The sequence below is a fragment of the Triturus cristatus genome, chromosome 1_2, assembly GCF_964204655.1.
Source record: "Triturus cristatus chromosome 1_2, aTriCri1.1, whole genome shotgun sequence".
Classification (NCBI taxonomy): Eukaryota; Metazoa; Chordata; class Amphibia; order Caudata; family Salamandridae; genus Triturus; species Triturus cristatus.
Genome location: NC_140580.1, coordinates 147,854,679 through 147,875,775, shown reverse-complemented (window position 1 = coordinate 147,875,775; position 21,097 = coordinate 147,854,679). Strand labels below are relative to the sequence as shown.

At 40.1% G+C, this 21,097-nt stretch overlaps 1 protein-coding gene across 2 annotated transcripts in view; it reads left to right on the top strand.

Annotated features, from left to right (window-relative positions):
• HABP2 (hyaluronan binding protein 2) overlaps positions 1-21,097 on the top strand; it is a 227,122-nt gene that overhangs the window by 31,417 nt on the left and 174,608 nt on the right. For both annotated transcript variants that reach the window (XM_085603357.1, XM_085603356.1), the window contains exon 2: positions 19,756-19,804. In XM_085603357.1, the coding sequence (XP_085459483.1) occupies positions 19,756-19,804 (49 nt within the window). The remainder of the gene's footprint in view (positions 1-19,755; positions 19,805-21,097) is intronic.

Here is a 21,097-nt window from a genome sequence, read left to right as displayed (position 1 = left end):
CCTTTCTTGTTTTTTTAGACATCACCTGTGCTAACCCCCAGGGGAGGTAGGGGTGGGAGGGTGGGTTTAAAATTAAAAAAATTGTGCCTGAGACATTTTAAGTTGATTGAACATGGTTTTCTTTTCTTTGTTTATATTATTATTGTCTTTTTTTTTTCTTCATTAGATTTGTAGTACAGAATTAACAGAATATGTTACAGTACTTGCCGTTTTATTATTTTTTTTCTTTTTTTTTTCTCAAAGACAAGCACGAAATTGAAGTACTGTAGTACTGTATTGTATTGTAATTTTTTCAATCATGCACTAATAAAACATTTTTAAAAAAAATCATAAAATACACTTAAATATCTAAAATAACAACTAACCACTTGAACAATTTATGTAATTAATCACAATTAAATATTTAATTATTATATATTCTAATTAAAAATAAAAACCAATAATTTGTAGTTTACATAACTTCCCACCATATTCCTCTGCAAACTCAACGACCTGGTACTAAATGATAGATAATTAAATAAATGGAAAAAATCAATTGCACATTAAACAGTTCAAACTATGCTAAAAATGTTTAAACAATTTGATTAATAATACTAACATCGAAAATTAATATAATAACCAATATATACACAAACAATTACAAAATAATATTTAATTTACCTTTATTAAAGTAAACAGATTGTGTGCAGCAATATTTTGAAAAACAATATTATAAACATAAAAAATTATATGCTTCTTTCTATATTCAGTTAAGCCAGCGGATCTGGCATTAGCAGCCAATCTTTTGGAGTTTTAAATGTTAGTTTTGTTTAGTTTTGGTTTTATTGCTGGGAAAGCTGTTGGGCTCTCATCAATTTAATCTAATTTTGGTCTCAAACATTTTGCCTTGCCATAGTAGTCCCCGACACTTAAGGGACCTACTTTGTATGTGGATGTACTCCTTGTGAAAGGGCAGAATGCCACCACAAACAGAGAAGTTTCTTAGGCGGAGAACCCCCAAACCCCACTCTTGTAGTGGTCAGGCTCGCTAGGAACTCATCATACTGGGGCTGGTATGACAACATTTGCCATGGCTGCTTTGAGTTCCCAGTCCTGCCCTGCCCTGATCACCTACCCTCCTCCACAGAACCTTTTCCCAAATGTTTGCTATCCCTTCAGAATGCCCAGTACATTGGGGGCTGCTATTGTACAATACATATGTAGTAGCTCATTTCAACATTTCCATTTTGATAGTACTAGCATAGGACACACTTATGGTTGTCAGCTTGCTCTAAATACATGATATACATTGCTGTCAGTCCACAGCTTTCGTTTTACAAATACTTATTAAAGAGTATGTTAGTCCAATTGGTTTTCCTTTTCTGCAGCCTTAATATGATAGAGGAAAGTGAAACTGGTAAATCTTGTCCAGATTTACCACTTTTTACAGAAAACTGAGGATCTTCCAGTTGTATTCATCTCCAAATCCAATTTCTTCAACGTGATAGGCCATCATGTGTGTTGTTGCAGTGTTATCAATGTCTTTGGGCCATATTTAGATGGAGACAAATGTGGGACATCTGCAAAGAAAAGTGTGCTGATATCAATGGCATCTATATACAGCTATGCCCCAGATACTGTCCTTAAAAAGACCTATATCAACATGTCATATAGGTGAAGACACACTGGGCCATCATGGGCCACAACGTGTTGTTTATATAGGCAAATGATTTACATTAGGGCTATTCAGTGTAGGCCTGGGGGGAGGGGGGGAGGGAGATTGATGAGAAGACAGATTTTTAGAATATTGGTATATGGCTACATTTGGATACAGTGAATGTAATTGAACTCATTTCTATATTAAATGACTATTCTGAAAATTTTATGTGGATGTGGACCCCTGATTCTACTTTGTATGCCCCTGCTTTAAACTATGATGAATATGGACTCACCGGTTTAAACAGGCAGTTGCGTGGTTTAAAAATTAGTATCTATTTACTTACCATTTTAAAGACTACGGGGCAGATTTATGAGCCCCTTGCGCCACTTTTGCGTCACTTTTAACATGGGAAAAGTGACGCAAAAGTGGCGCAAGGGGCTCATAAATCTGCCCCTACATGTGCAGAACTAAGGTTTACAATCCATCCGATCGATTATGATGTTCCCGGTCGGGTTGTAAACTGCACAGTCTTTCAGAATCGGTTCCGACTGGCTCCCGGAGAATCTGTGTTGGTCGGAACCGCATCGTACAGTTCTATGCATAGCGTTTCCGACCGAGCGATTACGATGTCGGTTTCTAACAGCCTTTCTGGGTTGGCCTGTCCAAAAGGGCTGTCGGAAACTGACTTTGGGGGGCCCTAGCAGGGCCCCCTTCACTCCAGTTGGGGTTGAGGGAGTACCAAAGGGACCCCCCCTGTAAAACCCTGCACTGTGTGGCTGACACAATGGGGTGCACGTGACAGGGTGCAGGGTTTTCTGCAAACACCCCATTTCTCCATAGAAGCCTGTGTTGTCGTACGGAACACGGGCTCCTATAGGAATTAATGAGACTCCGACCGAACAATGTTAGGTCACAACGTAATCGGTCGGTCAGAACCCCCGAACGCGAGTAGCTCAGTCCCGATTCCAAAATGGTGTCGGGCGGAAAGTTTCCGCACGACATCGTAATCAGCCCCTAAGTTGTGTTGCATGGAGAAAGTGTCAGAACAATCTTAAGTAAATGTGAGTTCAAGTTTTCAGCGATAAATTGCCTACCAAAGAACTTGGAGACCTGATTCTGATCCCAGCTTCCCCAATTGAGCTGATTATGTGATATTTGGTTAAGACCTTCATCTGTGTGCAATTTCTTCAATCCACCAAAAGTGGGAGGAGTTGGAAACCAATAGACCCAGTATTAAGAGTTATATACAAATTTAATTGTTCACATTTCTTCCTTTACCAAACTTCTGGATGAGCCTCATAAGGGTGCAAATAATAGGACAGCAACATCTGACATGTCTGTAAGAGTACAGCACTATTCCATGACCAGTAATACAGGATATCCCCTAGTTTGGGGTAAATATAGAGAAAAGAGGCACATGTGGGTAAAAATTGTTTTCCCATAAGCGTGAATCTTGGGTACATGTGAACACATCAAGATTTCAACAAGAGTGACAGGTTCTGTATCAATATATTTACCTGCTAAAACAAATGTTGTTCTACCCGTCTTTCTACCTTAGTTCCTTAGTCCTGGCTATGATAATAATTCTTCAAAATGTAAATTTGTTCTAGGCCCCACTTATCTTAAAAACCTGGCATTCAAGTCATGTATCACTAGAATACTAAAATCTAAAATAAAGTGGGAATTTGAAAGAAAGAAGCATGGTATTAGACTTTACAGCCTACTCCTGAAGTACTGATGTCAGATGATTTAAGAAAATCTTTTAAATCCTACTTTGTTTTCTTTGTTAGCTGCATAACCGATTTGCTTTTTGGGAAGAATAGGAAGCACAGAGGCACAAATTACTTGAGTATTGATATTTGAACGCCAAAAATTCTCTATACCCTACGTTTTACCATTTACCAAAAAAGCCACAAATATCACATTCTTTTTTGAATGTTTTATTTTCAGCTAACTGACATTCAGCGTTTTTTCTTTGAACATTAAAGGATTCCAACTAAACATTTCTTCAGTTATTACATTGCAAAAAAACTAAATCCAGCAGATTTTACACCACAAAGCATTATGTGGTAAATGTGTCAAATAAAAATGTAACTGCTTTGCAAAGTTCGACATAAAGATTTGAAGGACACTACTGAGATATTGTGTTTAGTAAATGACAACTGTGCTTTAGAAGAGTATGCATAGCACAAATGTTCTGCAAACATGTGAAACAAATTTCTTTGTTTTAGTTCTGCAGTTTTGCAACATTGGTGATTTATTCCATTGGTATGATGGCTCAAAATTGGAAATATGTGTACCCCATCTGAAAGATGTTTGACCAGCAAGAATATGTAGCCTTTGTTGAGGTCTGTGTTCCCATTGAGCGTTAATTAGTGTTGCAGTGTTTGGGCCCTTTTTCTAGCATCTTGTTAGTAACACATATCTTGGTCCTCTGATGGACCCTGCTTTGTGTCAAGAGGGGAAGGATAAGAGGGGGTTTAACCAGCCATCCAATGAGGACCAGGAATTAGATATCTGTTCTACAAACTTATAATCAAATTCATATATATAACTCTAATTAGAACATTGGAATGTTTGGAGCTCCATTGAAGACAATGGAGTGCTCCATGCTTTTATGGGCCGGTAAAGGCCAGCAAAGCCACATTCCAGTGTTGTTTTCAAAGGCCTCTCGGAGCCAGAGGGAATTTAAACCCCTTGAACTCTGAGAGGCCTTTGTTTTATTTGTTGGAACATTCTGCCCTCTAGTGGCAGGATGTTCTAATAGCCTTTTAGCCCTTCGTAGCTGTGCTATACCGGCTATTAAAGTCCCGCTCCCTTGTCAAAGTCCCTCGCCTTTGGCTGGGGCCTTTAATAGCGGTATAGCCCGCTACGGCGGGCTATAAGGTTATAATACTATGCTGTGTTCAATACCCAGAGATCTCTCTAGAGCGATCTCTTTCAGTCATTAATAAATCAATTTAGAAGGCACAATCAATTGGAAAAAACCATGGCAAGACAGATACAGTTTGTTTAGTAAATTCTTTTATCAAATTTTAGTAAATAAGTACATTAGTACTTAAGCTCAATTTAAAGTTACAGAATAATCAGATAAATTAGGATTTGCCATAGAATGACCAAAACTCAAGAAAGTTCAGAAAGGGACATGAGTTAAGCTAGTTCGAAGCAGTCTTTCATGAGGGAAAAAACCACCAAGGTGAACACAGCGTATGTGTCAATCCAGAGTCCGCAAGGCAAGTCTGGATAGACTCAAAAGGAAAGTGCAAAAGTTCTCCCACGGAAGGCAGTTGAGAGCAAGCCAGCCAGGGTAAGTGAGAGTGTCCGTCCACTGAGAACGATTTCCATTTCCATCAAATAAAGATATTTTATATTGCATACGTTCCGGGGTGACCCCTCCTTGGTGATCTCATTGGGTCACACCACTCAGTCCATTGGTCAGTACGTATAGGGTGTTTGTTATGAGACATAAAGAAGGTACATTTTGCAGAAATATAGGCGTTTCAGGTTACGTAAACAGTCATCCGGTAGAGGTGGACCTTTAAACAAAGACCCTTTCACAAGGCACAGGAACAAGTTCAAAAGGGCAGCTTCACAGGCGAACGTTGCTTGTGTAATGAAACTTTGTATCCAATAGTCCTTGTAAGCGCATAGGAACTCCTGAAACAAAATACAGTTGCAATACATTTGAAATACTAAGATATTTTGCTATGGAGGCGAAGTTGAGTAAGAAGGAGAGGAAAATTATGCGTGAATAAGCAGACAAGACTATACTGAATCTAGGCTAATATAGGCAAAAATATATAAAACATTCAAATATGCAATGTTATCGAGAATTCCGACATCCAGAAATAATTCCCAACAGATATATGCTTGAGACAGCTTAATTTAATTGTAAATAGCATGTGTAACTATAATATACTACACAAAATATATTTATTATTTCAAAGAATTTGCATTAGTACATGTATGAAGTTTATTCTCTGAAAGTTTGGAAACATTAGCTTGTAATACATGGATGCAGCATCATTTTCTCTTCTCTCTTGGTGCACATTTTCATAGAAGCAAAAGATGGGGTTGAGAATGAAAGATCTCTTTGGTTATGTTACATTAATACATCATTATTAAAGAAGATAATTAATGAAATCATTATAACACATGTTATCACTTTCACTTTTCAATTACACATTAAAGAATGCACCAGTGCAATTTAGCAAAACATATACCTACGTTATTTAAATGAATATTTTTGTCTAATCTATTCTCTTCTGCTTGCTTTTACAATGCAGTAACTAATGTTTCTTCAAGTTTTTCTCATGTTTTCGTCTGATGTGTAACCTTTGCATGTTTATCATAGTTTCTCAAAATGTGTCAAAATCGGTTTTATGTGTTGATTAAAAGCTTAGCAGCCTTTTCACTACATCAGTAGTAATGGTTTAACCACCATGAGTCATTTTTAGACTAACTCCGAGTATGGAGACAGAAGGTTACCTAATTAGGGTTACCCAATTCCACTGTTAAAATATTATAGAAATAGATGTTATGACCCACGATATGGAATGTATAGAAATAGGAGATACCCTCGCTCACAATATGGCCTGTGCGGGGGCAGGAAATTTCAGGATTTTGGATTGCAGGAAGCTCAGAATATTTTACTCACATAGGCAGAAGCTCTCACCCCAGATGAAGAGTTTAGGGTGGCAGAAGATGCACTTGCTCATGATATCAAATGGATGTAATTGAAGATGCCTCAGTTCAGGGTATGGGTCACATGGAGACAAAAGCTGACTAGCGCATGAGGCCAGTCTGGAGCTGGAGATGCTCTAGCTCAGCGTGTGGTATTTAGAGATGTAAATGATGCAGCAGCTCAGCACGTGGACTGTATAGAGGGAAAGATTTTCTCACTGAAAATGGGGCATTCATGAAGATAGATGACGTGTTATCTCTCACTGGGCCCAGAATAACAGTAGAGGGGCCTATTAGCGAAGGTAAATCTACACGAGTAAATTTACACTTGTAAACTCTCCTACTACTTTTGGCTATTCACCCTTTCGCAGTGTAAAGTTGCTAGAAAGCCTAGGCGTATATGTTTCCATCCCCCAGAACAGGGGCTGGATCTAAATTTCAGAGTGTAAATTTACCACAGACCAAAAGGGCCTAGGATGAAGAACTTCACCATACATGGCCAACCACTGGTCCTGTCATGCATAGGAACATATAAAGGCAGAGACTTAGAACCCACAGCAAATAATGTTACAATAATTGATGTACATCAACATTTAAAAAAAATATTAATTTAATTTAATGTTAATGTTAAAATATACATAGCAATACAAAATAAATATTGTATTATGAAAAATATGTTATTAATGTCTTTTCATTTAAAAATGAAATGTAAGTTCATTTACAAAAATAGTCAACTAATATAAATTAATTCTGTCCATAACATTTTGTAATTGTTAATACATAATAGGTAAATACAAATATTTTACTTTTTTTAATACATCCTTAGCTATTTATTTTAATCTAATGTAATATAGTTAGATTAATTGAATATTTATTTAGAAATTAGCCTAGTAGTGAACACTTTCTACTACTAACTTTTCACGTGCAGCTAGAATTCTCTGCCTCCAGGGCATAAATATCCATATACTAAACTGTAGAAAAAAATAAAAAGAACAATGAACTTGAAAAATAAACCTGTAATTTATTTTTAAATTAAATATTACTGTAAATTACATTTATATATTTATTTTCATTATTTTAAATGTAGAACACAAATAATGCATTATTAATGTAGTATGTTACTACATTTACATTTCAAATGTTTTCACATTTATAGGTTTAATGTAACATATTACTGTAAATTAATGTTAGCTATTTATTTTATATGTAGGACAGAAGGAAAAACGTCCAAGCACTATGAACTTCATTTTGAATCAAATCTTTAATTAATTAAAAGGTATTAAATAACATAACATTATTTTACTGAAGTTTAAATGAAAAAGGAAAATACACAGCACTGACTGCACCAACAATGGTGAAAACTAAAGACTTTTACTTAAGTGTTACCATGCATTGCATTTACTTTAATGCATATGCGCAAACTGAGTGCTGGGATATGAAAGAGTGTGCTCCCTTCCTCCTTTGTTTGATAATGCCCCCATGGGCTAATGAGCTCTTCTTAATGCACCTGTGCTCAGTCAATGGTACAGAGACCCGCAAAGACTATGAGCAGCTTTTTCAACAGTTCTAAAACAACTTGCTACCATTTACTGATGAAGGACAACTAGCCTAACAAACTATCCTAAACATGTGTCTAAAGATACACAGCACTGACTGCACTATCAATGGTGAAAACTAAAGACTTTTTTTTACCATGCCCTCGATTTACCATAATGTACCTGAGCAAACGGAGTGCTGGGATGTGAGGCATTGTGCTTTCTTCCCATTCGTTTGATAAGGCTCCCTTGAGCTGATGAGAGGGCAAGCACTGGCTGATGCACCTGTGCTCAGTGAGCAGTACAGAGACCCGATAAGACCGTGAGCAGCATTTCCAGCACCTTTAAAACAACTTCTTATTCTCTACTGATGGACAACAAACCTGAAACTTGTGTCTAGAGATACGCTGCATGGAACCAACAACAGTGAATGCTAAAGACATTCAACTGAAGTAAATGTTATCATGAACTGCATTTACAACGAAGCATCTGGGCTCATTGTGTGCTGGTATGACAGGCAGTCTGCTCTCTCCGCCTTTTTTAATTGGCTACCTATTGTGTTGTTGAGCTGATAAGCTCTAGGATGCACCTGCTCACTGGGAATGGTACAGAACCCTGGGAAGACTGTGAGCAGCATAGCCAGCACTCCCAGATTTCACGTGTTACTCTCTCTAGTGTGCTCTCTCCTCCCTTTGTGATTGGTTTCTTGCTGAATTGTTAGGAAGTTTAAATTAAAAAATAAAGTCTGACCTAAAGTGATAAAATAAATATTTATTTTATACATTATACATAATTAAAAGTAAATAATAGATTTAATTGAAAATAATGTAATTATATTTTATAAAAATGTAATGTTACATTAATTAGCAAATTCCAAAAAGGTTATTAAAATGTTTTATAATTAAATAATGAATATATAGTGCTTTAATTGTTTTCAATTAAGTTGTATGTCTTTATTTGTTTAACTATTTTCCATAATTTAATGTAATCTGTCTGTGACTAGCAATGGGCTAACTCTATTTTTGGGTGGGTACATTTCCCTCTCTACATTCCTCCCCAGCACTCCACATACTAATCCCTACTCCCCTACCATTTAGTAGTAAGTATGTGTATTGTACCAACCACTTACCTGGTCCCTCCAAAACAAACACTACTAGGTAGTAAACTGACATGTGTGAGGATTTCCCCTTAGAAAAGATAGGAGAAGTAGAGATAAGGTTTTACACTCATCACACTCATAGGTTTGCAAAAAGCATTTTGTAGTACTTTAGTAGCAGTATTATAGTACCACTTGAACATACTACAAAATGCAGTTTGTGAATAGGCCCTAAACTAAATAGCTACTATTATAAAATATTGTACAATAGTCTGATATCTGGACACTCTATGTGATGTCACTAGAGTCAAATGAGATATGACGTCTCTATTGCAACCCTTGTTATGTGGGTAAAATTGCAACAATGTAGAAAAAGCTATTTATATTCCAAGTTTGACCCACATGTGCGCAAGAAATTGAGGGACTGAATGTTTTAACTTTAGAAGATGTTGTCTACGTAATATGGTCAGTGAGAAAAATGAGGAAAGCATCAACTCTAGAGCGTATTTGAAAAGAAATTACAGTGAATGTATTGCCGTAGGCTTCTATGCCATAATATCGAATTTAGTTGGTGTCACTATCTCAATTTCCTTTGCTCTCTATGCCTGCATGATTAATTAGGATGATACACTCCAAGCAAACAAAATATTTGACCTTAAGTTCCCAAGACACTTTTTATATCACACTAGGGTACTTCATTGCCCAAGAACTGATGATGGTGCCTTTCATGAGGTGCCTAAAAGGCGGAGCATTCTCCTGTGTACGATCTGACTATACTCATGCACAACAAAAGGGAAGCATACTGCCACCCATCTCAGAACTCACTTTGCTCATATGCATTATGGCAAATCCAGTGCATTGTAATACTTACTTCAGTGAAAGGCTTTAGTTTTCACGCATGTTAGTGCAGCCAGTGCTGAGTATCTCTAGACTTGGGTTTTAGGGTAGTTGCCCTCCATCAGTAGAGATTAACAAGTTGTTTTAGAGGTACAGAAATCTAAGAAGACTCTGAGCAGCATTTCCAGCATTTCCAGCACCTCCAATGGGGCTTAAACTAAAACTTTGGCATAGTTCTACATGTTCTGCTTTCCCACCCACTGTTGACACCACACTGTTCAATGCCTCAGCTCTGAATATAAAAGACAGGTTATTGTAGCCATGCAGAACCCTACTCAATACATTGTTGAAATAAAGTTATTACTTTAGGCTTACAGGCACTGTGGTAACAGAAACAATTCTATTTTGTTATTCACAATATCACGCACACACATTGGAGTATGAAGCATAGACAAAGTATTTATTGTGAAACGAATAACCTGTTTCTCAATACATCTAAAACAAGTACAGAGTATATCATAAAACCAGCACAAAGACATGGTGCGAGCAATGAGCATAAAATGGCCATTTCTAACATGGTTAAAATTTTACCTAAAGCATAACACCCTAAAACATACTTCTCTGTGCTGCACTGAGAGTGTTTGGAAAGGGAGATGCTGCATCTTCAAAGTGTGAAGGCAGTAGGTAAGACCATCTTCTAGCGGAATCTCGGGTGATTATCTGGGTGAAGGACCTCTCCATTAAATGGTTAAATAACAGTCCTTATATACTGTATCTTATCAGAGATTGGAATTTATGACATATGAGGACATCAATTCTGACTACATTATTTTCACTCTATGTCTAGACTTTGTTCTGTTTTGACCTAGACAAGGTGATTAGTATGCTCTTGATCCAGACTAATGTCGCATCAGGTGATATATCTGTCAACAGTCAGACAACCTGACACTTTCACTGTACTTAAAAAGATAAGCTCAGATGACAAATCCGTCAAACGCAGACATGACAATGAGTCTGCATAAATGGAGAAAATGGCGACCTCCTTGTACTAAATTGGCGATTGGGCCAATCTAGATTTGTCAGATGAGTCGAACCTCAGGGGGTTATGTCACAATTTTCACTTGTTGAGCACTACTGAAGAAGTACATAGTCCTGAAAAAAGTGTCTTCAGATACACAGCACTGGCTGCACCAACAATGGTGAATACTAAAGACTTTCAGATAAAGTGAGTATTATCATACACAGCATTTACCACAATGCATCTGGGTTGTGTGCTAGTATGCCAGGCAGTCTGCTCCCTTCTCCTTTTGTGACAGGCTCTGGAATGCATCTGTGCTCTGTGAGTTATACTGAAACCTGAGAAAACTGTGATCAGCATAGCCAGCACCCACAGATGTTACTTATTGCTCTCTACTGCAACAGGACAACATTACTGAAAATCGTATCTAGCGATACACAGCACTGGTTACACCGAAACTGGTGAATACCAAAGACTTTCAACTGATTGAGTGTTATCATGCACTGCATTTGCCACAATGCATTTGGGCTAATTGGGTGCTGGTGTACCAGGAGGTGTGCTCCCGCCTCCTTTTGTGATACTCTTGCATAAGCAGAAGTGGTAAATACAGGAATTGTTGTCTCTTTGCTCCTCTCAAAGTGGAAAACAAAATCCTGGCAAGGGCAATTTCAGTTTGCCTACTCTTAACACGCAGTAAGAACTTGGTTAGTATAATTTGTAGCAACTGGACTGCTCTGGTAGTCGCAATAAAAGTTTGATAAATGTCTGAGGCTTCTTTAAGCAGAATTCAATCATATGTAACTTTGAGGATTTGCAATATCACCCACACATATATTTGGGATTAGTCCTAACAGAACAGGAAATATATTCCTTCCAGCTACCTCAACACACAAGTATGAAAAAGTGTCATCAAGGAGACTTGCCAACACATAAATGCATGAGCATTGATTGCCATAAATTCAAGACTGTCGGTAGAGGCCTTGAAGCATAGACATGGACATACACAGAAACTCCCCAGGAGAGTGCATCACAGTGTGCTGCGACTGTGCCGTTTTGCCGATGAGCAGTGGTTGAACCTGTGCACAGAACTCAGTCACGTCCACAATCCTTTTCAAAGGCATTAGTCACAGTTTTGTAAAGTATGGATTGTTGCCCGAGAAACACGTGGATAGGTCAGGCACCCTGGAACACTGGAGTTGTGTTGTATCAAAGACATTCTCTTGTATGCTTATCATTAACTTTACGTCGAGTGACTCTTGCAGCATCGGACAGTTCTCAGGTTGCTGGTGATATGTAACTATGGGTGGGCCTGGGGAAGAAGAGGATGATGACTGACATCCCAATTTGAGATGCTACCAAAAGAGATTTACGCCTTGCTTTAAACCTTGGTGGAGGGCAATAGCCTGCCACCACAGTTGTATGTCAGAATATTGTTTACAGAAATATTGAATAAAAAAAATGAATAATAACATATTGATACCACACCCACAACCCCAGTATCTGCAACTCAAACTTTCAATTACAAGGTGGGATGAGGATACAGCCAATAATATGACGATATCCCTTCTTACACCACTGCCAGCAGCTTGTCAAATCTTCACCATGTGAGAATCAGGTGACAGTATGTACTACCCAATGTTTACCTGGACTGGTACGGTAGAAGGAGTTTGTGAGAACCACCAGCTCAGAGCTGACCATTAGCCTATGTCTCCTCCTGCTGTGGACATTTGGACTCACCATGGCTTCCCTGAGCCCAGAGTGAGAGGGAGAGATAGAAACTGCCGCCCTCAAGCCTCTCCAGACCACTGCACCATGGCAATCCCTCGGTTACCTTTCCTGGGGTGCGCAAGCATTTTCCTATCAATAGGGCAATCTCATAGAATCCCTGACCAGTACCAATCATTGTATTTGATACTGGCAAGGGAATCCCTGGATTCCCCTTTTGTAAGGTGGTGCTTTCAGATCCCAGGGATGACAATTGTGCCTTGGGATCCCTAGTCGTGGGGTATCTCAGGGTCCAGGTGTCACCATCATACACAGTTTCTGTCAGGAACCCCTGCAGGGCCAGCAAGCATAATAGGGACATTAGCACTTATGTGCATGCACCGCACTGCTGATACCTGTCACTGTTCAACCCTTCTCCTTGCACGGTCTAGATGCCACCAGCTTTTGTAGTGGGAGGTTGTGGGGCGGAACGAGTTAGCAGTGATTAATTTGAGCCAGTGGTTTCCGGTGCTCTGCACCGCCACTTAATTGACAACAAGAGGTGGTTGTGTTCGAACAAGCGGTACTTAGGGAGGTGGAATTGCTGGAAAATTCCGAAAAGATAAAATCATTCCATAACCTCTCGAGAATTGAAAGAGAAGCCCTGAATGAATTGAGAGATGACCCTACATTGACAATAAAACCGGCCGATAAGGGGGGAGCAATTGTAGTTCTGGATAAAAATGTGTATAACTCGGAATGTCTCCGTCTGCTGGGTGATAGAAGAAATTACACGATCTTGCCTGCAGACCCTACAGAAGAACTACGCGTTCTGATTAATACATATGTAGAAGAAGCAGTTGGAAATGATTGGATTAGCCAAAAAGAGGCGGCTTTCCTCTGCAATGCACACCCCATTGTGCCCTACTTCTACATCTTACCTAAGGTGCACAAACCCACACGGCCCCCGCCTGGACGGCCGATAGTATCAGGTACTAACTCGATACTAGAACCTTTGTCAAAATTTTGCGATGTGTTTCTTCGTCCACTTGTTCAGAAGATGCCTGCCTATTTGAAGGACACGAGAGAGGTTTTGAACCTGATAAAAGACTTGGAGTTTGACCCTGAAAAAGACCTTATGATGGGACTGGATATTGAGTCGTTATATACGAACATTCCTCAGCAAGAAACACTAAGAGTGATTGAGAACATACTCTTTGCTGAGGAATGGGGTTATAATACCCCACGGGCATTTATTTTGAGCCTTTTAGAACTGGTCCTAACCAGAAACTTTTTTAAGTTTGAAGACTGCTTCTACCTACAAACCCATGGAACTTCCATGGGTAGTTCCTGTGCCCCCAGCCTGGCATGCCTCTATGTCTCGAATTTTGAGAATGAGACAGTGTTCACAGCAGCCAACCCCTTTTTAGAACATATTAGGGTATGGCGTAGGTACATCGATGATGTACTTATTATTTGGAGAGGCAACAGTGACCAGGCAAATTCCTTCCTGGGTTGGCTTAACCATCAAAACCCATTTTTGTTCTTCACCAGTACTATCACCAATAAAGCGTTACCATTCTTGGACCTCTGGATTAAGGCAGAAAACGGAGGGTTGGCGAGTAGTGTTTTTCACAAACCTACCGATAGGAATAACCTGCTTTCCTTTCAGAGTTTTCATCCCCGTTCATTGAAAGAGAATTTGCCTTACGGACAGTTCTTGCGTCTTCGCAGGAACTGTTCCGACATCGGGGATTACAAAAATGAGGCCAATGTTTTGAGTGAGAAACTTAAACATAGAGACTACCCTGTAAAAGTCATATCCAAGGCACAAAAAAGAGCGAGAAATTGCAATAGGGAAACGCTCCTACAAACACAAGAAAAAGAAAGAGTGGAGAGCAGCATTTGCGTCACTACATTCAGTACAGCATCCAACCATATAAAAAAGATAATCCAAAAGAACTGGAGGATTTTGAACTCTAATGGACTAGAACAACCTCAACCACTATTCTCTTTCAAAAAGAGTGCAAGTATAAAAGATACTATTGTCAATACACGTCCGAGAGCTATCATGCCTGGCAATAGTGGTCCCCAACCGGAACACTTTCTGCCCCCCGTGATGGGACACTATGCTTGTGGCTCCTGTAGGGCATGCCCTCTGTCTCTAAATGGAAAAAAGGCTGACATTGGGACGTCCAAACCGTGGGAGCAGAGAAAACATACCACATGCAACACTGAGAACGTGATTTACTTAATCCGTTGTCCGTGTAATCTTTTGTATGTGGGAATGACTACGCGTAGAGTAAAAACACGCATCCTTGAACATCTGAGTACTATACGATGCGGGAAAACAAACACAAAACTTACTGCACATTTTCACCAACAAAAACATAGTGAACATGACTTGAGGTGGACTGTGCTGGACAAACCCTTTATACCACCTAATACAGTAGACATTGCTAACTTCCTGTTCTGTAGGGAACAACGTTGGGTAGACAGACTCAAAAGCAGTATAGTGGGTTTGAATGACTCCATCCCATGGTTCCATTTATATGGGTTGGGTAAGAAATGATTTATCTTAGTGGAGTCAGTTTGTATTGAGAGTATGGCTCACCACCTGAGGTAATAATATCATCTTGAAAGGGATTTGCACCTGCAGTTTGGTTTTGTTTATTGTCCTCTTTATTCAACCACCAGTGTGCTTGGATGTGAGAGCGTCTTCTGGTCACATTCGACACTTAACGCGTGTGTAATACACGAACTATGGCCACTCATTTTTGCATTTGTGAGGTAGCTTATTATGGGTTTAGCTTGCCTGAATAACATTATTAAAGAAAGATATCATCGAGAGGTTACTCCCACAATTGGGAATATAGATACCCATGTAGGAGCTCCGACCTTTCACGAGTGATACAGGACCTCCAAGATGTCGGCGGGTGATTTTTTCACTCAATAGTTTCCCGTCCGTATTTGGTCCGTCTTCTCTTTCCATTCGCGTTCTGTTAGATGGCCGGAACTATGCAGTATCACGTGTACTCAGAGCCCTCCCACCGGAATGAATAATCATGGCTTTAAATGGAAGAGAATTCGTCTCTGTCTTCGGCGACGGAGGACCGCTGTGGGGACGATTAGTGCCGTGCGTTCTTGGAGTAGTAAGTGAGACGAGTGGTCTGAGCAGTAAAAAGAAGCGTTTTTTACTTAAAGCGAGGGAATTGATGATACTATGCATTTTTACTTCTTTCCCCTGCATATAGAGTGTGACTATAGGACCACGGCCTCTCACCGGTCCCGGGTTTGGAGACTTTCCAATAAACCCTTGTAAGTCCCTCTTTATTTTGGTTCATAACCAGCAGAACCAGCATGTACGAATAATTAACAGCATGATGTTTTGTACTCAATGTGTACAAATACGTGTACACTCGTGGTGTTGTGGTGTGGGGCTTCACATCGTTTTCCATCACGTTACGTGTACAATGAATTCGAGGGGTCTTTGACCTGTGTGATGAATAACAGTTCTCACGGGGGGGTGTTGTGTGGTGAACACTTTTGGGAGACAAGACGATCTGTGGCATTAGAGATGTGAGGGTAATTCTTATTTTTAAAGTAATGCAAGGGGGTGTAGATGAGTGGAACGATAAAATATGTTCTACTCTCTTTCAGATAATTGTTCACTCTCGGAAACCATTCAGAGTACTGAAGTAGTAAAGGCGACTGGCCGCTTCTCAGTAGAAGGTAACGAATCCCCGAGTTGGGGGTAGACCCAGAGAAATAACCAAGGGACCAACACCCTGATGAATGCCTGCACGACTCTTATGAGCGTTTGATTTGGGCAGAAACATGTTGGTAATAGCAGCAGGGATTTAGGGGCTTTTACCTCCCCTAATAAAATCCCGACCAGTTACTTTTAACCCTGTCAGGGGGTGACAGGAATAAAAATTAAATAAGTCCCCTCCTAGACAGTTTTAATATATATGTCTGCACTTTTGTGGTCCCTCCTTTAGGAATATTGTCCTTGTTCTGTTTTCTTTAGACACTATTTGTTCTATGTTGTCAAACCCCTTTTCGGTTCTGTCTCCTCACCACTTTATTCTTCATCTTACAAAAAACATTGCGCTCCGCCCACTGTGTTGGTCTGCACGGGGGCGTTTGACGCGGCCCAATGATGAAGCATGACACTGCAAAGTGTGTGAGGGCAGTATTTTAAGAATAATGTTTTTTCCTTCTTAACTATACTCTAGGTTTATGTGATAATAGGGACAGTATTTTGCTTTTCACTATCACATTTAACTGTGAGGATTTAAGTTTGTGGAGCGTTTCTCTGTTTAGTGAGTATTAATTATTGTGTGCTAGTATGCCAGGCAGTCTGCTCCCTTCTCCTTTTGTGACAGGCTCTGGAATGCATCTGTGCTCTGTGAGTTATACTGAAACCTGAGAAAACTGTGATCAGCATAGCCAGCACCCACAGATGTTACTTATTGCTCTCTACTGCAACAGGACAACATTACTGAAAATCGTATCTAGCGATACACAGCACTGGTTACACCGAAACTGGTGAATACCAAAGACTTTCAACTGATTGAGTGTTATCATGCACTGCATTTGCCACAATGCATTTGGGCTAATTGGGTGCTGGTGTACCAGGAGGTGTGCTCCCGCCTCCTTTTGTGATACTCTTGCATAAGCAGAAGTGGTAAATACAGGAATTGTTGTCTCTTTGCTCCTCTCAAAGTGGAAAACAAAATCCTGGCAAGGGCAATTTCAGTTTGCCTACTCTTAACACGCAGTAAGAACTTGGTTAGTATAATTTGTAGCAACTGGACTGCTCTGGTAGTCGCAATAAAAGTTTGATAAATGTCTGAGGCTTCTTCAAGCAGAATTCAATCATATGTAACTTTGAGGATTTGCAATATCACCCACACATATATTTGGGATTAGTCCTAACAGAACAGGAAATATATTCCTTCCAGCTACCTCAACACACAAGTATGAAAAAGTGTCATCAAGGAGACTTGCCAACACATAAATGCATGAGCATTGATTGCCATAAATTCAAGACTGTCGGTAGAGGCCTTGAAGCATAGACATGGACATACACAGAAACTCCCCAGGAGAGTGCATCACAGTGTGCTGCGACTGTGCCGTTTTGCCGATGAGCAGTGGTTGAACCTGTGCACAGAACTCAGTCACGTCCACAATCCTTTTCAAAGGCATTAGTCACAGTTTTGTAAAGTATGGATTGTTGCCCGAGAAACACGTGGATAGGTCAGGCACCCTGGAACACTGGAGTTGTGTTGTATCAAAGACATTCTCTTGTATGCTTATCATTAACTTTACGTCGAGTGACTCTTGCAGCATCGGACAGTTCTCAGGTTGCTGGTGATATGTAACTATGGGTGGGCCTGGGGAAGAAGAGGATGATGACTGACATCCCAATTTGAGATGCTACCAAAAGAGATTTACGCCTTGCTTTAAACCTTGGTGGAGGGCAATAGCCTGCCACCACAGTTGTATGTCAGAATATTGTTTACAGAAATATTGAATAAAAAAAATGAATAATAACATATTGATACCACACCCACAACCCCAGTATCTGCAACTCAAACTTTCAATTACAAGGTGGGATGAGGATACAGCCAATAATATGACGATATCCCTTCTTACACCACTGCCAGCAGCTTGTCAAATCTTCACCATGTGAGAATCAGGTGACAGTATGTACTACCCAATGTTTACCTGGACTGGTGCGGTAGAAGGAGTTTGTGAGAACCACCAGCTCAGAGCTGACCATTAGCCTATGTCTCCTCCTGCTGTGGACATTTGGACTCACCATGGCTTCCCTGAGCCCAGAGTGAGAGGGAGAGATAGAAACTGCCGCCCTCAAGCCTCTCCAGACCACTGCACCATGGCAATCCCTCGGTTACCTTTCCTGGGGTGCGCAAGCATTTTCCTATCAATAGGGCAATCTCATAGAATCCCTGACCAGTACCAATCATTGTATTTGATACTGGCAAGGGAATCCCTGGATTCCCCTTTTGTAAGGTGGTGCTTTCAGATCCCAGGGATGACAATTGTGCCTTGGGATCCCTAGTCGTGGGGTATCTCAGGGTCCAGGTGTCACCATCATACACAGTTTCTGTCAGGAACCCCTGCAGGGCCAGCAAGCATAATAGGGACATTAGCACTTATGTGCATGCACCGCACTGCTGATACCTGTCACTGTTCAACCCTTCTCCTTGCACGGTCTAGATGCCACCAGCTTTTGTAGTGGGAGGTTGTGGGGCGGAACGAGTTAGCAGTGATTAATTTGAGCCAGTGGTTTCCGGTGCTCTGCACCGCCACTTAATTGACAACATCTGCACTTATGTGAGTCTGCCACATAGTAGCTCAGTTTGCTTTATTTAGCGATCAGCTCAACACCAGTTGTTTATTAGGATAGGATAGGATATTGTTTATTCATTCAATATAAATAAAAAATGACTAATACTTGCCACCCAAGCCTTCTTATAGCTTTGGTGGCCTGAAACAGTCTGAAGGGTCACACTTATAGGAGTGTCATGGTTAGTAGACGTGTTTGTACTATCAAAGGCAGCGCTGGCAGGGGCAACGGGTGGTGCAAGCTGCAGTAGACTCCTCACGGGTGGGCCTTGCACTTATGTGTTTTTTGTTTTTGTTTTCTACAAATCAAGCACAGGAGATTAGACATTGGTGGATGTGATGTCGCCTCCCAGGTATATTGGGTCAAAATGATACTTTGCAAAACAATATTTTCTTATTCTCTGTGTATGGCTATTGTGTCTAAGCTGCTGAAGATAACTGACATTTTGAACTGCACAGTATACTACAGCCCTTAAGTAAAGTATACGTTTAGTTTTTTTAATAATGCATCTGTTATTGTTAAAGAGCTTTGAAAGGTGTCTGTCTTTCCATGTGTTAAAATGATGACACTGTTTAAAGCTTTGCTAGGAATCTGTCAACCCTAGAATAGAGAGTTGCCCAGTGTGGCTCTGTGTTCCTATTTTTGTACTAATTGATACTGTTGGTGCACTGACTCTGTGGTGAAATCCCTCCACTAGGGGCAGTGTGGAACAGTATAGTGTTTAGAATTTCAGAGGGCCTATACCTCTTCTACAGCTCATTTAAAATTGAATGCATTTGGAAGGCGTGTGATGCATGCAAATTGAAGCCATGTAATGAGTCGTCATTTCATGCATTATTACTAATAGTGCATCACTTTTTTTTGTAGCACCTAATCCCCAAAGGACATGGCGATGAATATGTGCAGCCCCAATCTGGTAACTATGATGAAGGTTGAAACACACATGCCTCCGAGATTGTCGCAGAGTTCCACATCTGTCACTACTAATGTTCCACATCTGTCTGCAATACAGCCCTGTTGCATGCACAATAAGAGGCACAACATATGCACACATAGGTCACACACACATGGACATAGAACAACACACCTAGAGATACGCATGAACACAGACCATCAACAGGCTGCTACCCATGCACAAGGCTCAACAATGCACAGACATGCTTGCCACCTTTACAGATAGACACATGGGCACCCATGCACTTAAGCACACATAACATGCATGGCGAGAGATAAGAAGTTATACATGTCCTTCTGCAAGAGGTGGCTCAGGGCAATGTGCTTTAAGGGGTCATCAAAGAGTTAGGGACACCGGAGGGTCCGGGGAGTATCTGCTCCATGGGAACACATTATAATGAGGAGGATGTCTTTGAGAAACAAAGGGTGATGAGCAACAATATACAACAGGTTTCCTGTCTCATAGGAACACAAAGTGATGTTCTTGGTGATAAGTATAAGAAGAGTATGGGTGATGTGACTAAGAGAACACTGGCTGATATCTTTCAAAGGAACAATGAGTACTGTGTGCCACGGGGACACTGCATGATGTTGATGAGGGGAGCACTGGGGTATGAGATTCAAGGTGATCTGCAGTAAGCATACAAGATGATGCACAATTGGGATCCATTTTTTGGAGGAAATTGCTACGTGTGTGCCTTATCAGTTTTCATTATGTACACAAATATATATTTCATGTTTACTATGTTGATAATTACAATATTTTTATATACTTGCTTTCAAAGTAATTACATGCATTGCTATTAGTTATTATACAACAGTGTAGATTAAATAATTAACTTATTAAACAAACTCTTTTCTGTCCTTGTTCTCTACATTTTTCGTTATCCTATGCCTATATGAAGAATATAGCATAATAAATATATAACCATAAAATCATAGAACAGGAAGAAAAGTAGTGCTGACTCACCTCTTGTAAATGAATTACTTGTTACAGCAGTCCAGTGCATTGATAAGAATATGTATACAAGGCCTCGTTTATGAGTAATTGGTGTAGGGCAGTGCTGCAAGTCTTCTTTCTGTGCTGCCCTACGACACTGTGAAAGGGCATAAAAGCACCGTATTTATGAAATATGGTTAATTCCTATCCTTTTCCCCTGCGCTGGTGCATAATTAGCTGCCTAGTGCCAACGTAGGCACCCTTCTTTACAGTCAGGATTGTTTTGGGGCAGTAAGGGGCCCCTTCCTGCACAAA